This window comes from Meles meles, chromosome 15 (assembly GCF_922984935.1).
Source record: "Meles meles chromosome 15, mMelMel3.1 paternal haplotype, whole genome shotgun sequence".
Classification (NCBI taxonomy): Eukaryota; Metazoa; Chordata; class Mammalia; order Carnivora; family Mustelidae; genus Meles; species Meles meles.
In genome coordinates, this window is record NC_060080.1 from 64,552,259 (window position 1) to 64,578,867 (window position 26,609).

General features: G+C 36.7%; 1 protein-coding gene across 6 annotated transcripts in view; it reads right to left on the reverse strand.

The window, feature by feature from the left end:
- VRK2 (VRK serine/threonine kinase 2) overlaps window positions 1–26,609 on the reverse strand; it is a 119,033-nt gene that overhangs the window by 58,988 nt on the left and 33,436 nt on the right. For 4 of the 6 annotated variants that reach the window (XM_045979378.1, XM_045979377.1, XM_045979380.1 and 1 more), the window contains exons 3-7: window positions 13,894–13,943; window positions 13,088–13,157; window positions 11,387–11,474; window positions 9,134–9,239; window positions 7,841–7,933 (exon numbers count right to left, since the gene is read on the reverse strand). In XM_045979378.1, the coding sequence (XP_045835334.1) occupies window positions 7,841–7,933; window positions 9,134–9,239; window positions 11,387–11,474; window positions 13,088–13,157; window positions 13,894–13,943 (407 nt within the window). Of the gene's footprint in view, window positions 1–7,840; window positions 7,934–9,133; window positions 9,240–11,386; window positions 11,475–13,087; window positions 13,158–13,893; window positions 13,944–18,415; window positions 18,436–26,609 lie in introns of those variants that run through there. The other 2 variants (XM_045979382.1, XM_045979381.1) reach the window with 2 other exon arrangements.

Genomic DNA, 26,609 nt, shown 5'->3' on the forward strand with positions numbered 1-26,609 from the left:
TCCATACCTCTTGTCATATAAAATAAACTCTAAATTAGTAAGAGATTTAAAGGTTAAAAAAAATGAAACTATACAATTAAATTCATATAAAATCTGTCTGTAGAAAAATGTTATTAACCATGACTCAATATCCAGGAAACAGAAGATTGATAAATGTGACCACATTAAAAATAGTTTCACCTTCTACGTGGCAATGAAACATCACAAGTATAATCAAAGGACAAGAGGCAAATTGAAAGAAAATATTTGCAAAATCTGTAATAGATGAAGGGATTATACAATGCTTATTTAAAGAACATTTTAAAACTGAGGGAATAAAAAAAAGGATAAAAATGGGCAAAAGACAGGAGTGGATAATTCACGCACATACACACAAATTATTTAAAACTAGCCCTTTTTTCTTTGGGCAAAAAGGAATACAATGACTGGATTTACACTTCTACTGCCCCTGGGAAACTGGATAAAATACCGGATACACATATTTTTGGATATGAAATAGGTAGCACAAGACTGAGATTCTTGAGAAAATGGGGGGGGGGGGAGATTAGTTGAGTCCCACAGATGCCCCAGCTTTCTGCCTGGTGACAATTCCCAACTCAGGAACAGGTGGGAACTCCTAACTGGAGTACAGCAATCCCACTGAGACAGTGACTGAGTTCAGGAGGCTCCTAAAGAGCCCCAAATTCCAGAGAGTTCAGAAGAAGAGGGAGCTACAAGGCGGCAGGGTGGTGTGTGAGGCAGGGGAAGGTCCAGAAAAATCTGCACAAGGATTTCTGCGAGTTGAGTTCTGACCAACCAGAATAAGTCCTCACATGGAATTCCATAGAAGTCGCAGAACTTTACAGCATAGATATAGGAATAAAATATCCACAGAGAATAGGCTACTTACAGACTTATCTTAGCAAAGCTTAAAAATAGCCTCAAAATGAACATACTGTCTCCAAGACATTTAACTTAAATGTACAGACAAAAATAGATTGAAAGAATGGAGACGATATATAATGCAAACACTAATCAAAAGAAAGGGGGTGTGGCTATATTAATTTCAGTCAAAATCGGTTTCTGAACAGGAAATATTTTAGGGAAAAAAACTCTTATTTTAAAATGATAAAGGAGCCAGTTCATAAAGAAGACATAAAAATCCCAAACATGTATACCAATAATAGAATTCCAATACACATGAAACAAAAACTGATGGGAAAAAAGATAAATCCATAATCGTAATTGGGGGTTTCCATACTCTTTTCAGTGAGGACGTAGGAAATTTCAACATGCAACCAACTGGACCTAACAGACATTTATTAAACACTCCACCCCAAGACAGACAATGTATTCTTTTCAAGGGCTCATGAAATATTCAGTAAGTTAGCTCCTATGTTGAGGCATTAAGTAAGTCTCAATAATCTTAGAAGTACAGAAATCATAGAGAGTAGTTCTCTGACCGCAAGAGAATTAAATTAACATCAATAGCAGAGAGGAATTTGAAAACTTCCAAATACTTGGAAATTAAACAACATATTTCTAAATAACCCTAAGGTCAAAAACAAATTACATAGAAAATTTAAAAAATATTTTGGAGGGCGCCTGGGTGGCTCAGTGGGTTAAAGCCTCTGCTTTCAGCTCAGGTCATGATCCCAAGGTCCTGGGATCGAGCCCCACATTGGGCTCTCTGCTCAGCAGGGAGCCTGCTTCCTCCTCTCTCTCTGCCTGCCTCTCTACTTGTGATTTCTGTCTGTCAAATAAATAAATAAAACCTTAAAAAAATGTTTTGGAGGCACCTGGGTGGCTCAGTCATTATGCATCTGCCTTCAGCTCAGGTCATGATCCCGGGGTCCTGGGATCCAGCCCCGTGTCAGGCTCCCTGCTCAGCGGAGAGCCTGCTTCTCCCTCTCTTACTCCCCCTGCTTCTGTTCCCTCTCTCACTGTCTGTCAAATAAATAAATAAAATCTCTTAAAAAAAAAAAAAAAAGCATCTGTCGTTGGCTCAGGTCATGACCGCAGGGTCCTGGGATCCAGCCCCTGCTTGGTAGAGAGCCTGCTTCTCCCTTTCCCCCTGCCCATAGCTCCCCCCTGCTTGTGCTCTCTCTGTCAAATAAATAAATAAAAATCTTTAAAAAAATATTTTGAAGTTAAATGTGAAAACAAAAGAAATAAAAATGAGTCCTACAAAGATCATTCATTTTCCAGTGAATTAGCTTGGCATTTAGTCAGAAGACTCATACTGTTAAGATTTCAGTTCCCTCAAATTAATCTATAGTTCAACACAATCTCAATCAAAATCCTAGCATGTTTTTGGGCAGAAACTGACAAACTTATTCTAAAATATTACATATGGAATTGCAAAGCAGCCAGAATAGTCAGAATAATTTTGAAAAAAAAGAGCAAAGTTGGAAGACTCCTATTATCTAACTTCAAGACCATAAAAGTGTGATATTGACTGTTTGATACTGTAATAGAGACTCCAGAAATAGACTCATTCATAGATGGTCAATAATTTTGACAAAGGAGCCAAAGCAATTCATTGGGGAAAAGATGTTCACTTCAACATAGTGTTGGAGCAACTGCACATGGGTATGTTTCCCCTTCCCCCCAAAAAGAGCCTTGACCCTAACCTTGCACCAAATACAAACCTGAAACAGATCAGGTATTTAAACATGAGAGTTCCATAAAACTTGCTGAAGAAAACTTTCGAGAAAACATTTTATGATCCTGGCTTTGGACAGAAGTAGCAGAAAGGATAAAAGAAAAAAATCATAAACTGGGCCTCCTCATAATTAAAAACATCTGCCTTCTGAAAAGACACTGATGAGAGAAAAGGTAAGGTACAGATGCAGAAAGTATCTGCAAAGATCTGAGAGAAGGTTCCTGTCCTTAAAACATAAAACTCTCTTAAAATAAGGCAATCTGATTTAAAAATGGGCACATTTGATTCATCAAAGAAAAGTGGGAAATAAACACATGAAAGATGCTCAGTATCATTAGTCATTACATAACTGCTGCAAAATTAAGACTAGATATGACAACATATCGACTACAGCGGGTAAAACTTTAAAAACGAAGGAAACCAAGTGGTGGCAAGATGTGGAGAACTACCCATCACTGGTGGAAATGTGTAACAACAGTACAATCGCTCTGAAAACCTGTTTGGCTGCTTCTTTTAAGATCACTTCCTTATGATCCCAGAAACCCACTCCTAGTTATGTATCCAGAAGTTCTTAAAACATGTATCTGCACAAAAACCCTTATGTGAATGCTTATGGCCACTTTACTAACATTTGCTCCCCCAGCTGGAAATAATATAAATCTCCAACAGGTAAACGGATGAAGTGTAGTACTGCCAATGGAATACGCTCTATCTTTAAAGAGGAATGAACTACTAATGAACTACAGCATGGTTAATCTCACAAACATTATGGGAAGTGAAAGAAGCCAGGCATGGGGGAATATATCCCATAATTCCATTTACAAGACATTCCCTACAAATGCAAAAACTACTGGGGCAGAGATCATTGCCAGTGGCCAGGGGGTTGGAGCGTGATGAGAGAAGGGGACTGAATGCAGGGGCGGAAGGAGAGAAAGTTTGAGGATGACAGGAACACCCTGTATCTTGATTGTAGTGGTGGTTGTGCCAAAACACATCAAACTGTACGGTGCAAAGGGTGAATTTCACTGTTTGTAAATTATACTTCAATAAACCTCACCTTCAAAAAGTATGCAGACTTTTAAAGGATTTTAATATACATTCATTGCCAAACTGCCCTTCCATTAACTTAATTTCTTCTCCTACTGCCCTTTAATTTACATTCCCCCTGGTGTTCTACAACAGCCTACACCCTCTTCAGCCTCAATATCATCAGGTTATTATTTTTGGCTTTTCCAATTTGATAAGTTCTTTCAAAATGGTACTTCACTGTTTTATCTGCAACTCTCTTCTTTCCAGTGATGGTAAACTTTTCTCATCCACTTCTGACAGTGGATGTGTTCTGTGTTCTTCTGTGCTCTGTCTGTTCATTCCTTTCAATCATTATTTTAAGAAAATTACCTGGTGTTTTTTCTTACTAGTTTTTTGCTTTGCGCTATATTTTTTATATATATATATATATATATATATATATATATATATATGCTATACTATTTTTTATATATGCACTATATAGTGTACATATATATATATATGAATGATATTTGGGGGTGTATATATATATGAATATATTTGGGGACATATATCCCAAAATATTTTTCATAAGCATACTTTCTAGGTTCTCATTTTCTTTCATTTTTTCAATTTTTTAATATAGACATTTTAAAATTTGAAATTTCTCAATTTTTTTTTAAAAGATTTTTTTATTTGACACAGAGAGGGATCACAAGTAGGCAGAGAAGCAAGCAGAGGGAAAGGGGGAAGCAGACTCCCTTGTCTGAGCAGAGAGCCCGACGCGGGGCTCGATCCCAGGACCCTGAGATCATGACCTGCACCAAAGGTAGACACTTAACCCACTGAGCCACCCAAGCTCCCCTCTCAATATTTTCTAAATTTGTTTCTTTCATACCATTACTCAGAAATTTCTTTCCTCAACTAGAGTTGTTAAATATTCAACTATGATTTTTAAACTTTTTATAGACTCAAATTTTTTCACTTTTTAACTCTCTCCTGTCTGATAGAGTGGCCACCAGCCATTTGGAATTACTTAAATTTAAATTAACTGAAATTAAGCTTTTCCCCTGCATTTTCTTCTGGTATTATGGTTTCAGGTCTTATATTTAAATCTTCAATGGGTTAAAGATTTAATATTTGTGTAGGGTGTAGGATGAGTCTGATTTTATTCTTTTGCATGTCTCTGTCCAGTTATCCCACCATCATTTATTGAACAGACTATTTTTTTTTTCTCATTGTATATTACTGATGCCCTTGTCAAAGATTAGTTGATAGTATATGTATGGCTTTGTTTCTCAGCTCTCTATTCTGTTCCACTGGTCTGTGTCTGTTTTTATGCCAATAGCATACTGTTTTGATTACTATTGTATTGTCATATGGTTTGAGATCAGGAAGTGGGATGTCTCCAACTTTGTTCTCAAAATTGCTTTGGCTATTCAGGATCTTTTGTGATTCCATATAAATTTGAAGATTGTTTTTTTTCTATTTCTATGAATTCTGTCTTTGGAATTTTGATAGAGACTGCTTTGCATAGTATGGCTATTTTAATAACATTAATTCTTCCATAAACATGGGTTGTGGCGATGATTTTTTTCAACTGACACCAAAAGCACAGGCAACAAAACCAAAATTAGAATTACATCTCACTAAAGAGATTCTTCCCAGAAAAGGAAACGATCAACAAAATAAAAAGGCAAGCTATCAAACTGTAGAGAGTATTTCCAAACCCTAGATCTGATAAGGGGTTAATATCCAAAATATATAAGAACTAGCAAGAAAATAACTTGATTTAAAAATACACAAGGGACCTGCATAGTCACTATTCCAAAGAAGATACACACATGCCCAACAAGTATAAGAAAAAAGTACTCAAACTTATTATCATCAGGGAAATGAAAATGAAAACCACAATGAGATACCATTCAGTACCTGTTGGTATGGCTATTATAAAAAACACAAGAGATAATCAGTGTTGGTGAGGGTGTGAAGAAGAGGGAATCCTGTAAACTCTTGGTGGGAATGGAAACTAGCATAGTCTTAACGGAAAACAATATGGAAGTTCCTCAAAATAGCACTATCATACAATCCAGCAATCCAACTTCTCGGTGTATATTGAAAGGAAAAGAAATCATTATCTTAAAGAGATATGTGCACTCCCACATTACCGGAGCATTTTTCACAACAGACCAAATATGTAAATAAACTTCGTGGTCACTGGTGGATGAATGAATAAAGAAAATGTGGTAGATATGTGCAATGATTATTTGGCCATAAAAAGAAATATGCCATTTATGACAGCATGGATGAAAATGGAAGACATTAAACCAGACACAAAAAGACAAATACTGTATTATCTCACTTACATGTGGCATGTAAAAAAGTGAAACTTATAGCACTAGAGAGTAGAGAAGTGGTTGCCAGGGGCTGGGGGAGGTGGGAGAGGGTGGAGAAATGCGGAGATGTTGGCCAAAGGGTACAAACTTTTAGTTAGAAGATGAATAAGTTCTAGGGGTTGAACGTACAGCATGGTGACTAGAGTTAATAATGCTGTGTACCTCAAATTCGCTAAGAATAGACCTTAAGTGTTCTCACCACAAAACAAAAAAAAGTAACTATATGAAGTGATGAATATGTTAATTAAATTGATGGTGGTCATCAAGTCATAATGTATTCTATGTTAAATCATCACTTTGTACATGTTGTACAGCCTAAATATACGCAATTTTTTTTTTGTCAATCATACCTCAATAAAGCTGGTGGGGGGGAAGCAAGGTAAAATAAAATAATTAATAACCAAAATTAAGTTAAATTTAAAATTCAGTTTCTCAGTCACACTAGTCACATTTTTAAAGATTCTTTTAGAGCAGTGTAAGATTCAATTTTGGTGAATTTAGAGCAATTTAGGTAAAACAGAGTGGAAAAGTACAGTGAGTTCTCATACACCCACTGCCCCCAACCCTCCAACAGTTTCCCCCACTATCGACATCCCACATCAGCGTATTACGCCTGTTGCAATGGATGGACCTACATTCATTACACAGCAACACATCATTATAACCAAAACTCTATTTGGTTTACATTACAGTTCGCTTTTGGTGTTGAACATTCTATGGACTTTGGCAAATGTAAAACAACCTGTACCTACCAGGGCAGTATGACACAGAACACTTTTACTTCCCTAAAAATCCTCTGTGCTCTGCCTATTCATCTCTCCCTCCCCTCTAACCAGTGGCAATCACTGACTGATCTTCTTTGTGTCTCCATAGTTTTGCCTTTTCCAAAATGTTGTAGAGTTGGAATTATACAGATTTCCACTTAGTAATATGCATTTAAGTTTCCTCCATGTCTTTTCATGTCCTGACTGCTCATTTCTTTTTAACATTGAGTAATATTGCATTGTTTGGATGTACCATAGTTTTTTTCTCCATTCACCCATTAAAGGACATCTTCATTGATTCAAGTTTTGGCATTTATGAATAAAGCTGCTATAAACATCTGTGTGTAGATTTCTGTGTGGATGTAAGTTTTCAACTCCTTTGGGTAAATACCAGGCAGTGTAATTGCAGATCATATGTTATGAATATGTTCAGTTTTTAAAGAAACCGCCAAACTGTCTTCACAGTGGCCATACCCTTTTGCATTTCCAGCAGCAATGAATGAGAGATACTGTTGCTCCACATCTTTTTCAGCATTTGGTGGTGCACAACCAACGTCTCAGTGGCTTGATAGCCACACATGGCTGATGGCTACCATACTGCACAGTAACATACAGAATACTTCCATCCTCAGAGAAAGTTCTACCGGAAATGCTGCTCTGCTTAAAAGCTATGTGTTTATACAGTGAAAGAGGAGCTACTGTGAGTTTTAATTTGTTTTTTCTGCACAAATCCATCCCATCTCCCACTGGATTTGATGGTTCTTTGTTCACAGTCGCTCAGAAGTTCAAATTTCAGCTACTTAACTATATGTCCATTAACAAATTATTTAAACCCCTCTGAGTCTCAGTTTCCCCATCCAAATTACTTCTTAGTTTAGTGCATTAAATGAGATGAACAAGGTAAGATAAATCACAACATGTTAATCCTCATTTGTAAACTCTTCTGGGTTAGGAGTTTGATTTTTGAATGTCTCTGTATAATACCGTGAGGATTCCTCCTAGAAACAGAAGCTTAATACTGTACTCACCCGATCTGGATTTCTGTAACCTAACAGTAGATTTGCAGCTTTTATATCACCATGAACATATTCATTTTCATGTATATATTCCAGTACATCCAACTACGAAAAGAAATACATATATATTGGTAACTATTTCAAACTCATGATCAACTTCGAACATTCTGAATATAGAATAACATTTTTTCATATTAACAATAAGAAACTGACATATTCTATAATTAGGTATTTATCCACTCATCACATGTACTGGTCACTTATCCTCGAAAAAAGCTGAATAACATGATCTGCAAATATCAAGTGTTTTAATTAAACTTCTGAGAGAAGGCAACCAAGATCCAACAATGCCTATGCCTACGCCCTGACAGCCTGGTAGCCAAATCACACTGTGCAAAGAGGAGAAACACAGCAAAATCGGAGATGCAAAGTAAAATAACCATGAAGTGCCCTCAGCAGTTTCTCACCCAAGCAATGGTTATGAATCGAGTTTTGGAGACCCCAGAACAAAACAGCATGTCCATGAACACAAAGAAAGGCATTCTCCCTCTGGACAGTAATAGAAAATACCTTAGCTTCATCTTTGAAGCCCTGGAGCCTTGCATGTTACCTACACCTAGTGCTCAATAAACATGTGCTGGTTGCCTGAACGGATGAATGGATGAACGGGAAAATTAACGAGTTCTATTTGCCACATCCCGACCTGGCGCGAGCAGTTTCATTCTATTTAAAATGGAAAAAAGAAAATGGAGCTTGGGCAAACCAAACACAAACAAGATAAGACAAATATGTGGTATAAACAAAATGTGTGCGTGGGTGCTATTAAGATTTCATTGCTTCTTATTTGGCAAAGTATGTATTATTCATTGCCATACTTATTACCGCCACCATCCCAAACTCATAATAAAACTTTATAGCACCCCCATACCAGCACACGTTTAGTATGGAAAATAATATATTTTGCCATAGTTTGCATTGTTATAAATATAACCGACAAAAGAGAGGTTATTCTTATAGCAATGCAAGCTTGTTCTGATATGTTAAACAAAGCTGTGAGGGGGAAAAAAAAATCAGACTGTAGAACCAATGCCTAATTGAGTTTGTAGTGCCAAACACAGCACATTCTGTCACTTACAGAGCCCACTGTTATCAATTTCACCAAAATAGCCTCTACTCTAAATAACTGACATTTCTAGGGCAATAATCCTTCATTCTCTGATAATTCCACAAAGGGCAACGATTTGTATATTGTAACAAGTAAATAATCTGAAAAGGAGGCATGTGAAATAAGTCATTCATTCTTACCATTCGGATACCTAGCTGCAGGACAGTTGACTTTTTAAAAGTACCATTCTGGTCTGAGATCTTCTGTAAATCTATTCCTAGTCTTTCCATTACCATAAATCTGTAACTATAAGAAGGAGACGTCAAAAAGAGATCTTAAGATAGCAGTGCTTGAAACTGCCTATTTATGAATCTGAAACAAGGAAAAACACCCCCAACCTAACAATGAAGAACACTGCAATCCGAACCATTAAAGAACGAATGTACATTAATAATCTTGCTGTTCTTTTAAGAAAGATACAAGTCAGTATTTACTCTGCAGTTAGTTTCTAGTAGAAGAGAACGCTATGTTGAAACACGCTCACTCGGAGATCGTGAAAAGAGAATGTTCTTTCTAAATTAAAGAGTCCTCAGTTTGATTCATTTTGATTTCATATACCCTCTCACTATGACCTTGAACAAATTATCTGCCCATGCATAGAATATTATTTACATTTGTTTCTTGACCTTATAAATCATATTTTACTTTCTCTACATACTTATAAACATGACTTTAAAAAGTGTACTTCTTTTCAGGGCACATGGGTGGCTCAGTTGGTTGAATGTCTAACTCTTGGTTTGACTCAGGTTGTGATCTCAGGGTCATGAGACTGAGGCTCTGCACTTGGCATGAAGTCTGCTTGAGATTCTCTCCCTCTCTCTTTGCCTCTCCTTCCCACACTCGCACACACACACTCTCTCTCTCATAAATAAATCAACCTTTTTTTTAAAAAATGTACTTCTTTCCTGTTTGGCACCTCTATCCTTTTTCTTCCCTTCACTTACATGCCCACATCAGTCTGCATTTATCTATGTGAAAAACATGAACACAGACATAAAGGAATTTTTGTCCTTGTTTTAAAAAAATCTGATATTACATGCACTTTTCTGCATCATACTTTTTTCATTAGTATTTCACTGAAATCCTCCCAAATCATCTGGTATAGCTCTAACTGGTTTCTTTAATGGGCTGCATAATATTATATGATATGGACATACCTTGATCCACTCAGCCACTCAGTCCTCTATTAACAGCCCTTTACTTTGTTCCAAGATTATTGATTGTTCATTTTGTTTCTATTGACAGCATTTAAAGACCATTTGAACAAAGCACTGACCATTGAGCCTGTCTCCTCACCTAGGGGAAAAGACATCACCTCTCTTAAAAGACTATTGAAAGGGGGTACCTAACACACTGATTTTTTTCTTTTTTAAAAATCACTAGTCGATTATTTATATATGAGGACTAGCCATATGTGGCAATTAAAAAAAATTCTTTGTTGTGCCTTTTCTCAAGAGACAAAGCTTAATTAAATCTCCTCTCGTGTGGGGAGCAGACTTAGTGACTTGCCTCTAGCAAAGAGACTACAGTGGAAATATGTGACATCACTGCAAGGTTCAAAATAGTCAGAGAAAGACAAATACCACCTGATTTCACTCATGTGGAGTTTAAGAAACAAAACAGATGAACATAGGGGAAGGTGGGGGAGGGTAGAGAGGGAAGCAAACCATGAGAGACTCTTCATGACAAGGACAAACTGAGAATTGATGGAGGGAGGTGGGCAGGGGATGGGCTAAACAGGTGATGGGGATTACGGAGGGCGCTTTTGATGAACATTGGGTGTTCTATGTAAGTCATGAATCACTGAACTCTACTCCTGAAACCAATATTGCACTGAATGTTAACTTTTTTTTTTCCAACTTTTTATTTAAATTCTGAAGATTTAATTTAAAAAAGGCTGTGGCTTTATTCTTGGATGCATGCTCCTATGTGTGTGTGTGTTCGTTTGTCTCCCTCTCTCTTTCAATTATTTGCTCCAGGAGAAGCCAGCTACCATGTCTTTATGACACTGAGGCAGCCTCCTGAGAGACTATTGAGAGGCCTGGGGACGTGAGGCCCTCAAACAGTCACATGAGTGTATTCAGAAGCAGATCTCCTTAGACCTGCCAACAGCCACACGAGTGACCTTGAAAACAGATCCGTCCCCAATCAGGTCATGAGATAATTGCAACCCAACAGACAGCTGACTGCATCCTCAGAAGTCCTGAGCTGGAACCATCTGGGGAAACCATAATTTCCATGGGTAACTTCCATGTTGGCTACCCATGGAAACTAAGAGGATAGTAGTCTGTTATAAGCTACTATAATTTGGGTAATCTGTTACGTAGCAGAGGTATTAGAGCACATAAGACATAGTCATTGAGTGATACTCAATTAAAATAATTCCATTTTACCTTCTTCCCTTGAATTCAGTAATACCGGATCCATAAAACAGAGGAATTCCTAAATAATCAAGTTGTTTGAGTTCTATCCAGTTTTCGACTATAAAGACAAATTTAATAGGAAAAAAAGATACATATTTTTAGAAATGTTATTTCTTACTTTTTCATAGATCCTAAAACTTATTTAGCTAACCTAAACAGAAATTAGACCTTTCTACTAAATGTTTTGAGGAATCAAATACATCTATCTAGTGGCTTCAAATTCTATTTATCACTATAATTAACATAAAAACATATACAGGAATTTTTAATTTAAGCAACTATAACCAAAACAAAAGTAGTCATGGTCATAAAATGCATTAGCATCATATACACAAGTGTTTCTATTTATGAAAAAATTTCATTCCCTTATATGTTAAATTTTAAAATATAACATATGTTCAAAAAATTAAAATAAAATGAAATAGAACATATGTTAAGTACCAAAGAATCAGTAGAGAGATGGCTTTTTCTTTTCCATTACTTAAAAATTTAAAGCCATGGTAGTTGAAAAAATAGAAATTGGGCAGAAAAAATCATCTCAGTATGAAATTGTTATACAGAAACTGCTTTGATTAAATTTAGTTTGAAAAAAATCAAATCCACTGACACCGTCAGGTAGCTTCTTTCGCATTTTTCTCCCATATATGTTTAATGAGTATGACAGCTCTACAACAAACAATCAAGTTTAATGGATTCTATTCGTCACCCTGACATAGTTTAAACAGTTAGTAAAGACTACTGTCATAACATTTAGAAGCTTTTATTAAAAAAAACAAAGTTAATTACTGAGGCTAGTCTTATCATTCTTTTTCTAAAACAATGCAGAGGACCTTGACTATTATCAGTTTTATTTATATTAACTTCCTGAGAGCTCTATTTATAAAATGCTACTGCTGTTCTTCAGCTCTGCTCACATTCATTTTACATTCAATTCCTCTACCTGGTGGTTTTTACATGTGATTTCCAGCTCCAGTTACTTTCCCAACAATCAAGTTTCTAACACTTTTAACTCATGGTCTAAATCATTTTAATGTTTAAACATTTCCATATATCTTACACTAATCCATTCTATGGACATTCCTTTTGTTTATATATCTACCGCCCATTTTAATATCTTTTCCTTACAATCTTTGACTCCAAATGGTTTCCTACAAATTATTTCATTCTACTAGCTTTATACTTAGAGAACTCTTGGTAGCTTAGACCAACAACTTGACATTGTATATAAAGTAGTAGAAGTAATAGTGATTTCTGGGGCACCTGGGTGGCTCAGTGGGTTAAGCCTCTGCCTTCGGCTCAGGTCATGATCCCAGGGTCCTGGGATCGAGCCCCGCATGGGGCTCTCTGCTCAGTGGGGAGCCTGCTTCCTCCTCTCTCTCTGCCTGCCTCACTGCCTACTTGTGATGTCTGTCTGTCAAATAAATAAACAAAATCTTGAAAAAAAAAAGAAAATAATATTGATTTCAAATATACAACTCACTGTGTATATAATACCAACATTTACAAAGGATCTATCCTACTTTTATATAATAGTTAATTATATAAATTATAATAAAATTTCTAATTGAAAATAATTTTCCAGAAGGCCAGAAAAAAAGAAAAATATTAATATTCACTTTAGCACATATATATATGCATATGGAAGTAGCTTGCTTTGCTAAATTTACTTACTATGCTCTCTTTTTGCAGCTCTTTGGTAAAATTTAAGTTCTGAAAATAATGGGCCATTTTCTTGATATTCCTATAAAGGAAAAGAATAATTAATTTTATTAGGTAAAACCAATCTTAAGGATAGATTTGGTATTTCAACTATGAAAATATGAGTATACATTTATAGTATATAAATAGTGCTTGAATTATTTATTAAAAACACAGGCATCAAATTTCCACTAAAAAATCTCAGAAAAGCACTAAATAAACTTGGAGAATCTCATGTTTAAATTTAATATACCGTAATGCTATTTCTACACAATCTTAGCCAATCGTAGTCTTCTTATGGAAAAAACTTACTAAAAGCACTGAACATTGTATATACACATATACACAGATAGTCAGTGTTTACCAACATAGACATCAGGTAGCTATACTGCAAACTAGTCTGGGGTTCATTCACACAAGACATCTTTACTAAGCATCTACTATATTTCATTCATCGTACTAGGCATAGGGGATACAAACAAAAGTAAAACCTCATCCTTGCCTTTAAGGACCTTACCATTTAGAATAAAGAGGAAAGAAAGGGAGAAAGGAAAGGAGAGATAGCTAGATAGGATATAAAAATGATAAATGCCAACACAGAAAAACAAAAGTTCTCCAGTCTTTACATTTTAATAATGTGAAAATATACCATAACACTACATTTGTTGATAAGATCATAAAAGCTAAGTTAAAAACTGTTTTTACAAAGATACCAGGAATAAAGCAGAAAACAAAAAAGTGAAATATACATGAAATATAAATTTAAGAGTAATACTTACCACTTTTATTACATGTCTTGCATCTTTATCTGGTTTATTTGTGGGGAAAGCTGCAGAAAAAAAACACAAGGTGGAGTAGAGAAGTAGTTGTTCCCAGTTACTGAATATCTACTATATCCCAGACACTGTGCTAAGCACTTTATATATCTTCATTTATTACATCCTTCCAAGAACCTCTTCTGGTAGGTATCATCTTCATGTTACACAAGATACTACTAAGGTTCGAGAAATTGAGTAATTTGTTCACTAAGAAGTGCAGACTGGGGACTGAAACTCAGTCTGAATCCATAGCCCACACTTTGCAATACATCATATTCAAATATTTAAACATGGAAACCGACACATATTAAACACACAAATCCAAATGTAGGGAGAAATATTTTCTAGATACATAGCATTAATCCCCATATATAATAGATAATAAAATTTTATTATTCAATTTCAATTTTTATTAAATTCCATTTTATTAAACTAAAATCTGTAATTCAGAAATGAAAACTGATTCATCTTAACCGGAAAGTACAAAACAATTTCTATGTGGCAAAATTGTAAAAAAAAAAAAAAAAAAAAATCAAGTGAGAATGAGAATAAATCTTTAAAAAACCATTTTCTGAACCTGGCAATCAATCATTCCTACATTAAGGAATACATTATCTCCTAAAAAGCACCATTTCAAGTTATCTAACTTCATTTTATTATTTGCTATTTGCATTTCTAAAAATTTCTTCTTTATTTTTTATTTAAATAGGCTTCACGGTTAACATGGGGCTCGAACTCACAACCCAGGGATCAAGAGTCGCATGATTTACCAAACTGTGCCAGCCAGATGCCCCTTGTATTTTAGATATAGTAATCAAACTTCTGATAATTCCACTGTTCAAATTTTCAGATCAAATCAATCCTTTCATCTATATTATCTAAATTATTAAGAAGTCGCAGTTTTCAAATCTTGGTAAGTTGATGTATATATTTATTTGTACTGTGAAAGTCGAGAATCTTGTCATTCATCCCTTCATTCTCCTTCCATTCATTACTTCAACTAACCAATAGTTATTTATCATGAGGCCAGAATTTGCAAGGCACTGTGTCAAGTGTTAGTAGGATGTTTAAAGGAGAGTGAAAGGAATGTGGACTAGTCCTCAATATGATAAATATCAGCACCTAACAGATGGAGAATAAGATCGATTCTTCAAGTTTATTTTCAGTAAGCTTACCAGACGCTGTCCTCTTATGATTATCCCTAACATTTCCCCCTTCTCCTAACTCCATCAGCTTTTCTCTTTTTCACATGATAGATATAAAAAAATCACAAATTTACCAAAATATACCAATTCCACTTTACGGTTGTGCCAACTCATGCACAACTTTAACTGTTCTTCAAAAATTTTTATGTCAGCCTGCTAGCAACCATTTGAAGAAATTATTACCTAAGTCTTAGTTGTATTAGATGTAAACTATTAGATGTAAACTATGAGCCCAGAGCTCCTTCCGAAGGAACTAAACTTATTTATATCAAGTAATTTTTACCTTTTCACCTTGATGCATGTAAAGTCATTCCGCTGCCACCCATGCAGTAGTCCCAAGGGAACTGCAGGAGGAATGGATTATCTATATCTAAGGCAAGAAAACACTAAAGAGAGTGTATATAGAAGAAGTGGTCCAGTCCTGTTAAAGAAGGGGTAAGAAAAGCCTTTCTTCTCACCTATGGCAGACTATTTTTACCAGGGTGGTACCCAAGCCTGGGGAGAAACCACCCTGCCCTAAGCCCCGTCCACCTACTGCAGTACTGACTCTGGGCAAGGGTCTTGGCTTCCTGAGGTATAAGTTGGTAGAAACTTCCGGCTTCTTGCCTAAAGGCAAGTGGCCCCAGCAGCAAAGACATCAAGTCCAACAGATATAAGCAGAAAAGCACAAAAGAAAAATTGGGGTTTTCAACTAGATAAATAATTTATTTGGGTGCAAATGGGAAAAGAGATATCTAACCAGTGCAATGGGCTACTCCTTGCTGATTTCAATCCTTATAGCCCTACTACTTTATAGTCTTTCACATTATTTCACATGAACATAACTATGTGTTGACAGATACTCAAAATATCCCACACTTGTTCTGATAACTATATAATACTCTCCATAAACTTCTAAGACAGACTATATTGGAGGGCCTAAATCCAAAATCAATTGACTAGAAAGCTCTTGGAGATGGATGTTGAACGAATAAATTGTCTTAGTTACCATGGACGTCTCTTTATGGTAATCAATCAGTTAATTAATGAAATAAATATTTATTTTCTACTGTAAGCCAAGCCACGTTCTAGCTAGTGAAATTAAAAGATAATGGAAAACAGACATGGTATCTGCTTTTATAGTCTAATGGAGAAATCGGACATTCATCAAATACTCACACACAAGTGCAAAACTGTAATTATAATAAATGTAAAAGGGAGAGGTAGACAGTAAGAGAATATATAATTTAATTTATATAAAAGGGAATTACTGAGCAAGAATAGTTGGAGAAGTGATGATGGGCCATTTGTAAATCTAGTTAATAATTTCTGCCTAATGAAAGGTTTTAAAGACTTGAGGTGTTGTTGGAGGACAGGAAACACATTATTGGATTTGCATTCTAAACAGATCTCATTACCACAGTGTGGAGAACAGACTGAAGGGACCGGAGTAGATACTGACCTATCAGTAAGGATTTAATTTCGATAGATCAGAAGAAAGAGGATTATAGCTTGGACTACACTATCAATGGTAGATAAAAAATAAGCAGATTCCAGAGATCCAGAGATTTCAGAAAGTGAAATTGTTAGGACTTGATAAAGGAGGGAAAGGGATCTTGTTTGGTAGGTGCTGATTAATCTCTTCAGGGTTGAAAAGAATGATCAATCACAGATAGTGATAGTCTTGAAATTATAGCAGTCTCACATCTTCATTTAAATTTCTTTTTTTTTTTTAGATTTTATTTATTAATTTTGACAGAGAGAGATCACAAGTAGGCAGAGAGGCAGGCAGAGAGAGTGAGAGGGAAGCAGGCTCCCTTCAGTGCAGAGAGCCCGACGTGGGACTCGATCCCAGGACCCTGAGATCATGACCTGAGCCGAAGGCAGCGGCTTAAACCACTGAGCCACCCAGGCGCCCCTTCATTTAAATTTCTAACCTGAGGTCTGATTAGCTGCTAAAAAACGCATACTGCACATATAAGATATCCGCCCTCCTAGCACTTTTTTCTATTCATTGGGAACTCTGTCTGGTTTTTCCTTTGAGGAATCAAACCACCCTCTACCCATGTGAACCTTGTAGGGCTGCTTAACACAGTATATCTGCCCTTACATCTCAGAGTTGGGTAGATGACAAACCTAGCTAATTGGAATATACAAGCCCACTGGCCACAGTAACCAGTTCAGAAAGAGCAACGTGCCCCAACTAGGCAAAAAGTTATTTCCTATATATTTCCTACATATGTAACACAAGGAGGGCATAAGCTGTAAGGATACCAAATCCTAGAAATCACTTTCCTCAGCTAAATGGAAAATGAAGTCTGAGAATCAAATCCGACACTGAAAAATGTAAGGTTAAGGCAGGAAGAAAGAAAGGGCCCTGTTGACCGTGCTTAAGCTCTAGACTATCCATACCTGAAGCCAAAAAAGCCCTATAATTCTTTTCTAAGAGTTAATAAATCCCTCGTTTGCTTAAATTCATTTGAGTTTCTGACACTGGCAACCAAAGACAACACAGACGGCAACTGGAAAAACTAAAATATGATGGCATCTGATAAAGAATGTTATAAAGTAGCACGCTAGATAAATGAAAAACCTTCTTCTATAAAATAAAGAAGATGTCAAAAATAATAAATCAAACTTTCTTATAAATGAAGAGTTGATCTAGTTAAATAAATAAATAAATAGGAAGTCCAAAACAAAGAGAAATCGAAAAACCAGAGGGAGGGTCGCCTGTGTGGCTCAGTTGGTTAAGCGTCTGCCATCGGCTTGAGTCATGATCTTAAAGAATCCTGGGATTGAGTTCCACATCAGTTCTCTGCTCAGCAGAGAGCCTGCTTCTCCCTCTCCCACTTCCCCGCCGCTTGTGCTCACTCTCTCGCATAAATAAATAATTAAAAAAATCTTTAAAAAATAAAATAAATTAAAAAAATTAAAACCAGAGGGAAATAAATGTACATGAGCACTAATGTTCTAGGCCATGCTGCAGGCCCCAAAGAGGCTGCCCACTCAGGGTATCCAAGGATATTAGTGTTAAAGCCCTCTTGGGAAAAAGGCAAGTCCTTGGGGCTTCAAAAGGCAGAGATTTGAAGTTAAATTGGTCACATAAAGTCAGATTTTCCAAGTCCTACATCTTCAGTAGGATGAAACATTTAAAGAAGAGAAAGAAAGAAATGGGGAGATGGGGGGAGGAGGAGAAAAGGAAAAGGGGGAAGGAAGGAGGGAAAGGATAAGGAAAGAAAGACAGACAAGACTTCACCACTGTCAAACACAGAAAGAAAAACAAAAATGAAAAACCCTACCTTCTGGGGCACCTGGGTGGCTCAGTGGGTTAAGCCGCTGCCTTCGGCTCAGGTCATGATCTCGGGGTCTTGGGATCGAGTCCCGCATCGGGCTCTCTGCTCGGCAGGGAGCCTGCTTCCCTCTCTCTCTCTCTGCCTGCCTCTCTATCTACTTGTGATCTCTGTCAAATAAATAAATAAAATCTTAAAAAAAAAAAAAAAAACCTACCTTCTGTAGCTTAGACCCTGAGTATGAGGAAAAGTAGAGTCTTTCCTGATAATCTGTTACTCCAAAGCTGCCTTCAGGAATTTGAGGCTCAAATTTACAAAACAGTATGGTACAAGGATTTGAAACCAAATGATAACCCAGAAGCCTTGCAGAAGCAAAAGACACAAATCTTCAAGAGACACACTGGACCCACATGATTACCATAGATACAGCACGGCTAAAGATGAGTCAATGGTCCAACACCACAAAACAGGAAAGAAAGCAAACAAAAGGCATAAATCCCAAGAAATTCAGACCTCCCATATGGCTCAAATATCTGCTTGAAATGATAACAGACACAAAGTAGCAACAGCATAAGAAACAATGCAAAACATTCCATGAAAAAATGAACTGGTTGTAATTCGGAAAACATCTGAGATCTAAGAGGCAATGACCAAAAACAAGACAAGAGGAGGGACACCTAGGTGGCTTAGCTGGTTAAGTGTCTGTTTTCGGCTAAGGTAATGATCCCAGGGTCCTGGGATTGAGTCCCACATCAGGCTCGTTGCTCAATGGGAAACCTGCTTCTCTCTCTGCCTACTGTTCCCTCGCCTGTGCTCTCTCTCTCTCTCTGACAAATAAATAAATATAATATTTAAAAAAGAAAAAAAAACTCCAAGAAGAAATATGGAAATAAGTATGAATTTGGAATAGTCCAATGCTGGAATTTACATGCACATTTATCTTCAGTAGAATATGTAACAAACTGTATGACAGGCATAGTATGAAATACGTTGTAGGGGGCGCCTGGGTGGCTCAGTGGTTTAAGCCGCTGCCTTCGGCTCGGGTCATGATCTCGGGGTCCTGGGATCGAGTCCCGCGTCGGGCTCTCTGCTCGGCGGCGAGCCTGCTTCCCTCTCTCTCTCTCTGCCTGCCTCTCTGTCTACTTGTGATCTCTCTCTGTCAAATAAAAATAAAACAAAATCTTTAAAAAAAAAAAAAAAGAAATACGTTGTAGGAAAAAATGAATGAAATACAGATGCAGTAGTAATATAGATATTTCTTAGATACAATGTTGAGTGAAAAAACACAAAACAGAACGTATATTTAGATTCTATTTATATAAATTAAAAACGACGAACAAATTATATTTGCTTATGAATACACACACACACACACACACACACACAACTATAATGAAAAACGGTAAAACAGAAATCATATAGAGTCTAGACAGTATTCCTACCTTTAGGTAGAAAAGAGATGTCAAAGCTTCTAGAGTGCTGTTGTTGATATATGTTGATATATATGATATATGTTGATATATGTTTGACCCAGATGGGAAAATATATCTTGCTATTAGATGTATTTTCTTAATAAACTATATGTGTATGTTGTATGCACTTTTCTAAATATTAATACATGCAATACATATATAATAGTTAATATTTAAAACCTAAGAGAACAATGAAACAGATTAGATCTGAGGAAATAATCTTGAATTCACCACACAGAAATATAGAGACATAAAATATGAAGAAGAGATTATGAAACATCAATGCAATAAGTGACAGAAACACAATTTTCTTTTTTTTTTTTTTTAAAGATTTTATTTATTTATTTGACAGAGAGAAATCACAAGAGAGGCAGGCAGAGAGAGAGGAAGGGAAGCAGGCTCTCCGCCGAGCAGAGAGCCCAATGTGGGACTCGATCCCAGGACCCTGAGATCATGACCTGAGCCGAAGGCAGCGGCTTAACCCACTGAGCCACCCAGGCGCCCCAGAAACACAATTTTCTAAAAAAAAAAAAAAAAAAAACCTCCAGAACTAGAGGACAGAGGGAAGAGAGGACAGGCACTTTTGAATAAATATTATCTAGTAACTGCCAAACACTGATAAAAGTCATGAATCCTCTGATTTAAGAATTGTAAGTCCCCAGCAAGATAAATAATAAATCTGTATTCCAGCCCACCAGAGTCAAACTGCAGAACATTAAAGACAAAGTTCTAACAAACAACTCAGTAGAAGATACTGGTTTACATACAAAAGACAGATGAAGTGACACAGACTTCTCAATAGCAACAAGGCAGTAAAGAAGACATTGAATAACATCATATTCATATGTTGAGAGAAAATAACCATCAACCTAGAATAAGGTACACTAAAAACAATGGACAAAAATAATGTACACAATAGGAAAATGGTGACTAAAGGCATAGTGTTGTAATGCCATGTACTTATCCAGGAGAAAAGTGAAGACACTGTTTAGCTTCTCAGTTTATTAAATCAAGAGAGTGTATTGAGTTTACAGGTAACCATTAAAATAATAGACATAAAATTCAGTACTTCAAAATCAGTAAAGAAAAAAGAATAAAGAAAACCTAAAAATCTAATAGAAGATCAGGAAAGAACAGGTTCTTTAAAAAAAAAAAAGATAAATATAAAATATAAATGAAATAAATTATCAATTTTATAACAATTTTACACCAGTTTTTCATATTTCATTACCTCTGACATTTGAATGCACCTACGAACTGAGGACATCATATGATTGCTGCTGACCACATAGCAGTTTCACTGACCACACAAGTCACACATCTAGTCCCAGATGTCTATTGGTCTTTATTTCAATTGTCGTGTACATTGCGGGTAGTATTAATGTTACATTTAATGGTCATTTATAGCGATTTGTGCATGAAGAAAAAGTAGTTAGTTAACCACCCCAAATTAGAAAAATGGGACATAAACTTGATAGTAGTGAAAAAAAAAATGTTCTTTAAGATAGGACTGCAACACTGAGTGCTCTATGAGTTGCATATGTAAGGCTATTTTAAAAGTATGTGTCATAGTTTAAGGGGCACTAATGGGTATTAGATATAAAGCAGATCTTACATAAACACAAAAAGAATGATTCAAGAGGAAGAAAATTATCAAATTTTAAGCATCTAATGGAGACTCAACATATGTGCATAAAATAATGATGTATCTTAAAATCATGGACACCTTAGGTGTGAAAAAGCAATAATCCGAGTACACTAAATTCACCAGATGAGAAACGATAAGATTATGAGAAAAAGAAATAAATGTATACTATTTATGATACACAAAACCTAGTGATGCAGAGAAAATAAAAAGGTAAACTAGTCAAAACAGGTGGAAAAAAAGACTAGAATATTTATTGTCACAAAACTATAGAAATCTCAGCAAAGAAGAATTACTAGATATAAAGGCAGTCCAACCTAATCATTAAAAAAAATAATTCAATGGAAAAAAGATTCAATAGAAAAACTAAATTTATGAACTTGAAAGGATCTGATAATGTACCTTCATAATATAGACATGAAAAGCCACTACAAGTAGAGGGGAAAAATGAAAAAGCACAAAAATCATGGAATATTTTAAAACAAATCCATAATGTATAGTCAAGCAGACAACAATAACTTAAAATAATATGATTAACAGTTTTTATCTAAAGGCCACATAAAATAACAATTAAAGAATATGCATTCTTTTCAATTGTTTTATGCATAAAACAATTTTTTAACTGCCCATAATTTTAGTCAGAAAGCAGGCATCCTCAAGTTATCAAAGAATAAGGATTATTAAGCTACATTCTGTGACCATAATTGCCTAGACCCTAGGCCAAAGAAGAAATCACAAAGGAATTTAGAAAATACATAGGACTAAATACTAAAAATATCATATTGAAACTATTTAGCATATAGTTACATATTTATTAGTTGTTTTTCTCTGATCACGAAAACTGCACAAAGATTTGTTTTAGTTTAGATATGTCCCAAGCACCTCAAATAGGGTCTAGTAAGCATTCATTAAATATTTGATGAATAATTTAATGAATGAAAGCAGTACTTAGAAACTAAATTTTAAGGAGGAATTCAGATGGTGGAGTAGTTTGGCAGGGGGACCCTGATCTTGCCTTGTCCTTCAAACACAGCTAGATTGGCATCAAAACATTTTGAGCAACTAGGAAATAAATTTGAGGATTAATAGAACAGTCTGCACAATTAGGAGAGAATGTGGAGGCTGCAAGGTTCAGAGGTATGAATTGGGAGAGAGAAAAGCCACATTGCCAGGTAGGGGCTGGGAGCCCTTTTTGTGGAAAGAGGACAGGGAAAGATGGGGAGAGACAACAGTACAACAGGTTTGTACAAGAAAAACTCCCCCAGGACCCCTGACTGGGTAATAAGGAGGAACTGATTATGGCAAGTTTTTTTGCTAACATTGGAGCTCAAATTCTGAGGTTTTAGAAGTCTATGCCATTTGCCAGAGTCAAGCCAGGCAGACAGTAGCACTCTGGGGAGAGGGAGGAGTGGCTTGGGAGTGCAGTATGGGGATGCCCTGGTGGCACTGGGAGAGAACATCCCATCTCCTAGGGTACATCTGGAAGAGGGTATATTGTCTAAGGACAAGGGACCCAGTGGGCACCACTGACTGGCCATTCTTCAGGAGAGGACAAGAAGAGAATACAGAGAGCCGATAACCTGGTTGCAGCTTTCTCCAGGACTTCACCATAGACTCCAGGCACCTGGATGCCCATGGGACTGCTTTTCTATGACAGTGGCTCCAGGCACAGCACTGCGAGGTTCTTCTCTTAGGGGAGGGGAGCAGGTCCACACCTTGCTGGGTTCTTTAAGATTTGGAGTTTTGAATCCCAGCTGTGCACCACAGATAAAACACAGGAGAACTGTGGTGTGGGGCATGCTGAAGGCCCAGGCATGGATAGGTTGAAGGTAGGCATCTGAAGGAGGCCTGGGGAACAGGAGGGGAGATTGTTTGCTTTTCTGTGAGGGCTTCCTGAGCAGCAGGGGCTGTGAGTTCCCGTCCCCAGGACTAAAAGCAGGGTTATGCCATCTTCCACCCCCTCCTCACCCCTCACCCACAAGCAAAGTCCAACTTCAGTGAGCAACATGGCACCCCCAGTGGAGGGTGGAGCCACTTACACCAAACTCTGCCCCCCTGAGCTCTGCAGGGGCATTTTTATAGAGCAGGTCTAACTGTGAGCCAGCAAAGTAGGCCTCTCCCCCAGAGGACCAACACAAGCCTCCTGCATGTACCAAGTATACTAATCAGAGTGTGCCAAAGCATAAGCTTCAGTTCTAGTGAAAATAAGACCAGGCTTTCCTTTTTTCCTTTTTTCTTTTCTTCTTTTCCCCCCTTCTTTTTTCTTTGGACTCAAGCTTACACTTTTATCTTTTTACTTTTTGCTTTTTCTTTGGAAGCAGACTTAAAATTCTTTGTCGGTTTATTTTCTTTGTTCCTTTTTCTCTTTTTGGAGGACCAGGATTTTTTTTTTTTTCTTTCTTCCCTTTTTTTTTAAGAGGGGTAGAGGAACAGCAGAAGGAAAAGGTGAGAGAGAATCTCTAGTAGGCTCCATGTGCAGTGTGGAACCATTCATGGGGCTCAATCTCACAATCCTGAGATCATGACCTGAGGTGAAATCAAGTTGTTAAACCAACGGTGCGACCCAGGCACAGGCACTTTTTTTTGTTTGTTTGTTTGTTTTCAAAATCAGGTTTATCATAACAAACAAATCAACGCACACCTAGTTAAAGGCCCAAACATCCCCACTGCAAGGAGGAACTCAGCAGATGACTGACCTGTGGGAAAGAATAGCTGAAACGTAACAGCAGAGTACACACAGCATACACCAGAAACACTTCCTAAAGTGCCAGGACCTGGACAGTGTATAACCCCCTTTTAATAAAGCATAACTCTGAGGAGCAGGAAGCACAACAAGCTTTCATAACACATAAAAGACAGAAACCTAGACATGACAAGATGGAGGAATTCTCCACAAAAGAAGGACCAACAAGAAATCATAAATAGGGCCTTTCTCAAAACAGCTGCAGAGATAAAAGACATAAGAACTAGTCAGGCTGAAATTTAAAAAGCTACAACTGAGGTGTAAAATGGAACAGATGTAATCATGAGGATGGAAGAAGCAGAGGAATGAATAGGTGATAGAGAAGATAAGATTATGGAAAATAATGAGGTTGAAAAGAAGAGGGAAAGAAAACTATTAGGTCATGACTACAGGCTTAGGGAAATCAGCAAATCCATAAAACACAGTATCTGTATCACAGGAGTCCCAGAAGAAGAAGAGCAAGAAGGGGAGGCGGGGGGTCGGGGGGAGTCTATTTGAATGAATTGTAGTTGAGAACTTCCCTAACCTGGGGAAGGAAACAGGCAATCAAGTCCAAGAGGCACAGAGAATTCTCAAAATCAACAAAAACAGGTCAACACCAAAACATTATCATAGGGAAACTTGCAAAATACAAAGATAGAGAATTCTGAAAATGGCTAGAGAAAAAAGGTCCTTAACCTACAATGGTAGACAAATAAGGTTAGTAGCAGATCTGTCCACCGAAAGTTGGCAAGACATAAGAGAGTGGCCTCATATATTCAACATGCTAAATGGGAAAAATATGCAGCCAAGAATACTTTATCCAGGGGCGCCTGGGTGGTTCAGTGGGTTAAAGCCTCTGCCTTCGGCTCAGGTCATGATCCCAGGGTCCTGGGATCGAGCCCCACATTGCGCTCTCTGCTCAGTGGGGAGCCTGTTTCTCCTCTCTCTCTCTGCCTACTTGTGATCTCTGTTGTCAAATAAATAAATAATAAAATTTTAAAAAAAAATCTTAAAAAAAAAAGAATACTTTTTCCAGCAAGGTTGTCATTTGGAATAGAAGGAGAGATAAAGAGTTTCCAAAACAATAAAAAATTAAAGGAGTTCATGAACATTAAACCAGCTCTGCAAGAACAATAAAAGGGGACCCTTTGAGTGGGAAAGAGAGACCAAAAGCAACAAAGATAATCTATAGGAACAATGACTTTACAGGTAATACAATGGCACTACGTTCATACCTATAAATAATTACTCTGAATGTAAATGGACTAAATGATCTAATCAAAGATAAAGGGTATTAGAATGCACTAAAAAAAAAAAAAACACACACACACACACAAAAACCCAAGACCCATTGATATGCTGGGACTCATTTTAGACTCAAAGACATTTCTAGATTGAAAGTAAGGAGGTGGAGAACCATCTGTCCTGCTCACGGACATCAAAGAAAGTTGGAATAGCCATACTTATATCAGACAAACTAGATTTTAAACCAAAGATTGTAATAAAAGATGAAGAAGAACACTAAATCATCATAAAGGGGTCTATCCAACATGATGATCTAACAATTGCAAATACTTATGCCTCCAACTTGGGAGCAGCCAAATATATAAATCAATTAATAACAAACTTAATGAAATTCACTGATAATAATACAATAACAGTAGGGGACTTTAACATCCCACTCACAGCTGTGTACAGACCATCTAAGCAGAAGATCAACAAGAAAACAAGGGATTTGAATGACACACTAGACCAGATGGACGTTACAGATATATTCAGAGTATTTCATTCTAAAGCAGCAGAATACACATTCTTTTTGAGTGCAAATGGGACATTCCCCAGAAGAGATCACATACTGGGTCACAAGTCAGCTCCAACCATTTAAAAAAAAGACTGTGATCAGATCATGCATATTTTCAGACCACAATGCTATGAAACTCAAAGTTAATCACAAGAAAAAGTTTGGAAAAGCCTCAAATGCATGTAGGTTAAAGACCGTCTTACTGGTCTTTAGAATGAATGAATGGGTTAACCGGAAATTAAAGAAGTTAAAAAAAAAATACACGGGAACAAATGAAATGAAAACAGGATAGTCTGAAATCTCTGGGATGCAGCAAAGGTGGTCATAAGAGGGTTGTATATAGCAATACAGGCTTTCCTCCAGAATCAAGAAAAGAAACTATTGAAATGATCCCTGAAAGTATAGTCTTAAATATACAACCTAACCTTACACCTACAGGAGCTAGAAAAAGAACAGCAAATAAAGCGCAAAACCAGCAAAAGGGAAGCAGTAGCAGAAATAAATGCTATAGAAATAAAAACAGTAGCAAAAATAAATGCTATAGAAATAAAAACAGAACA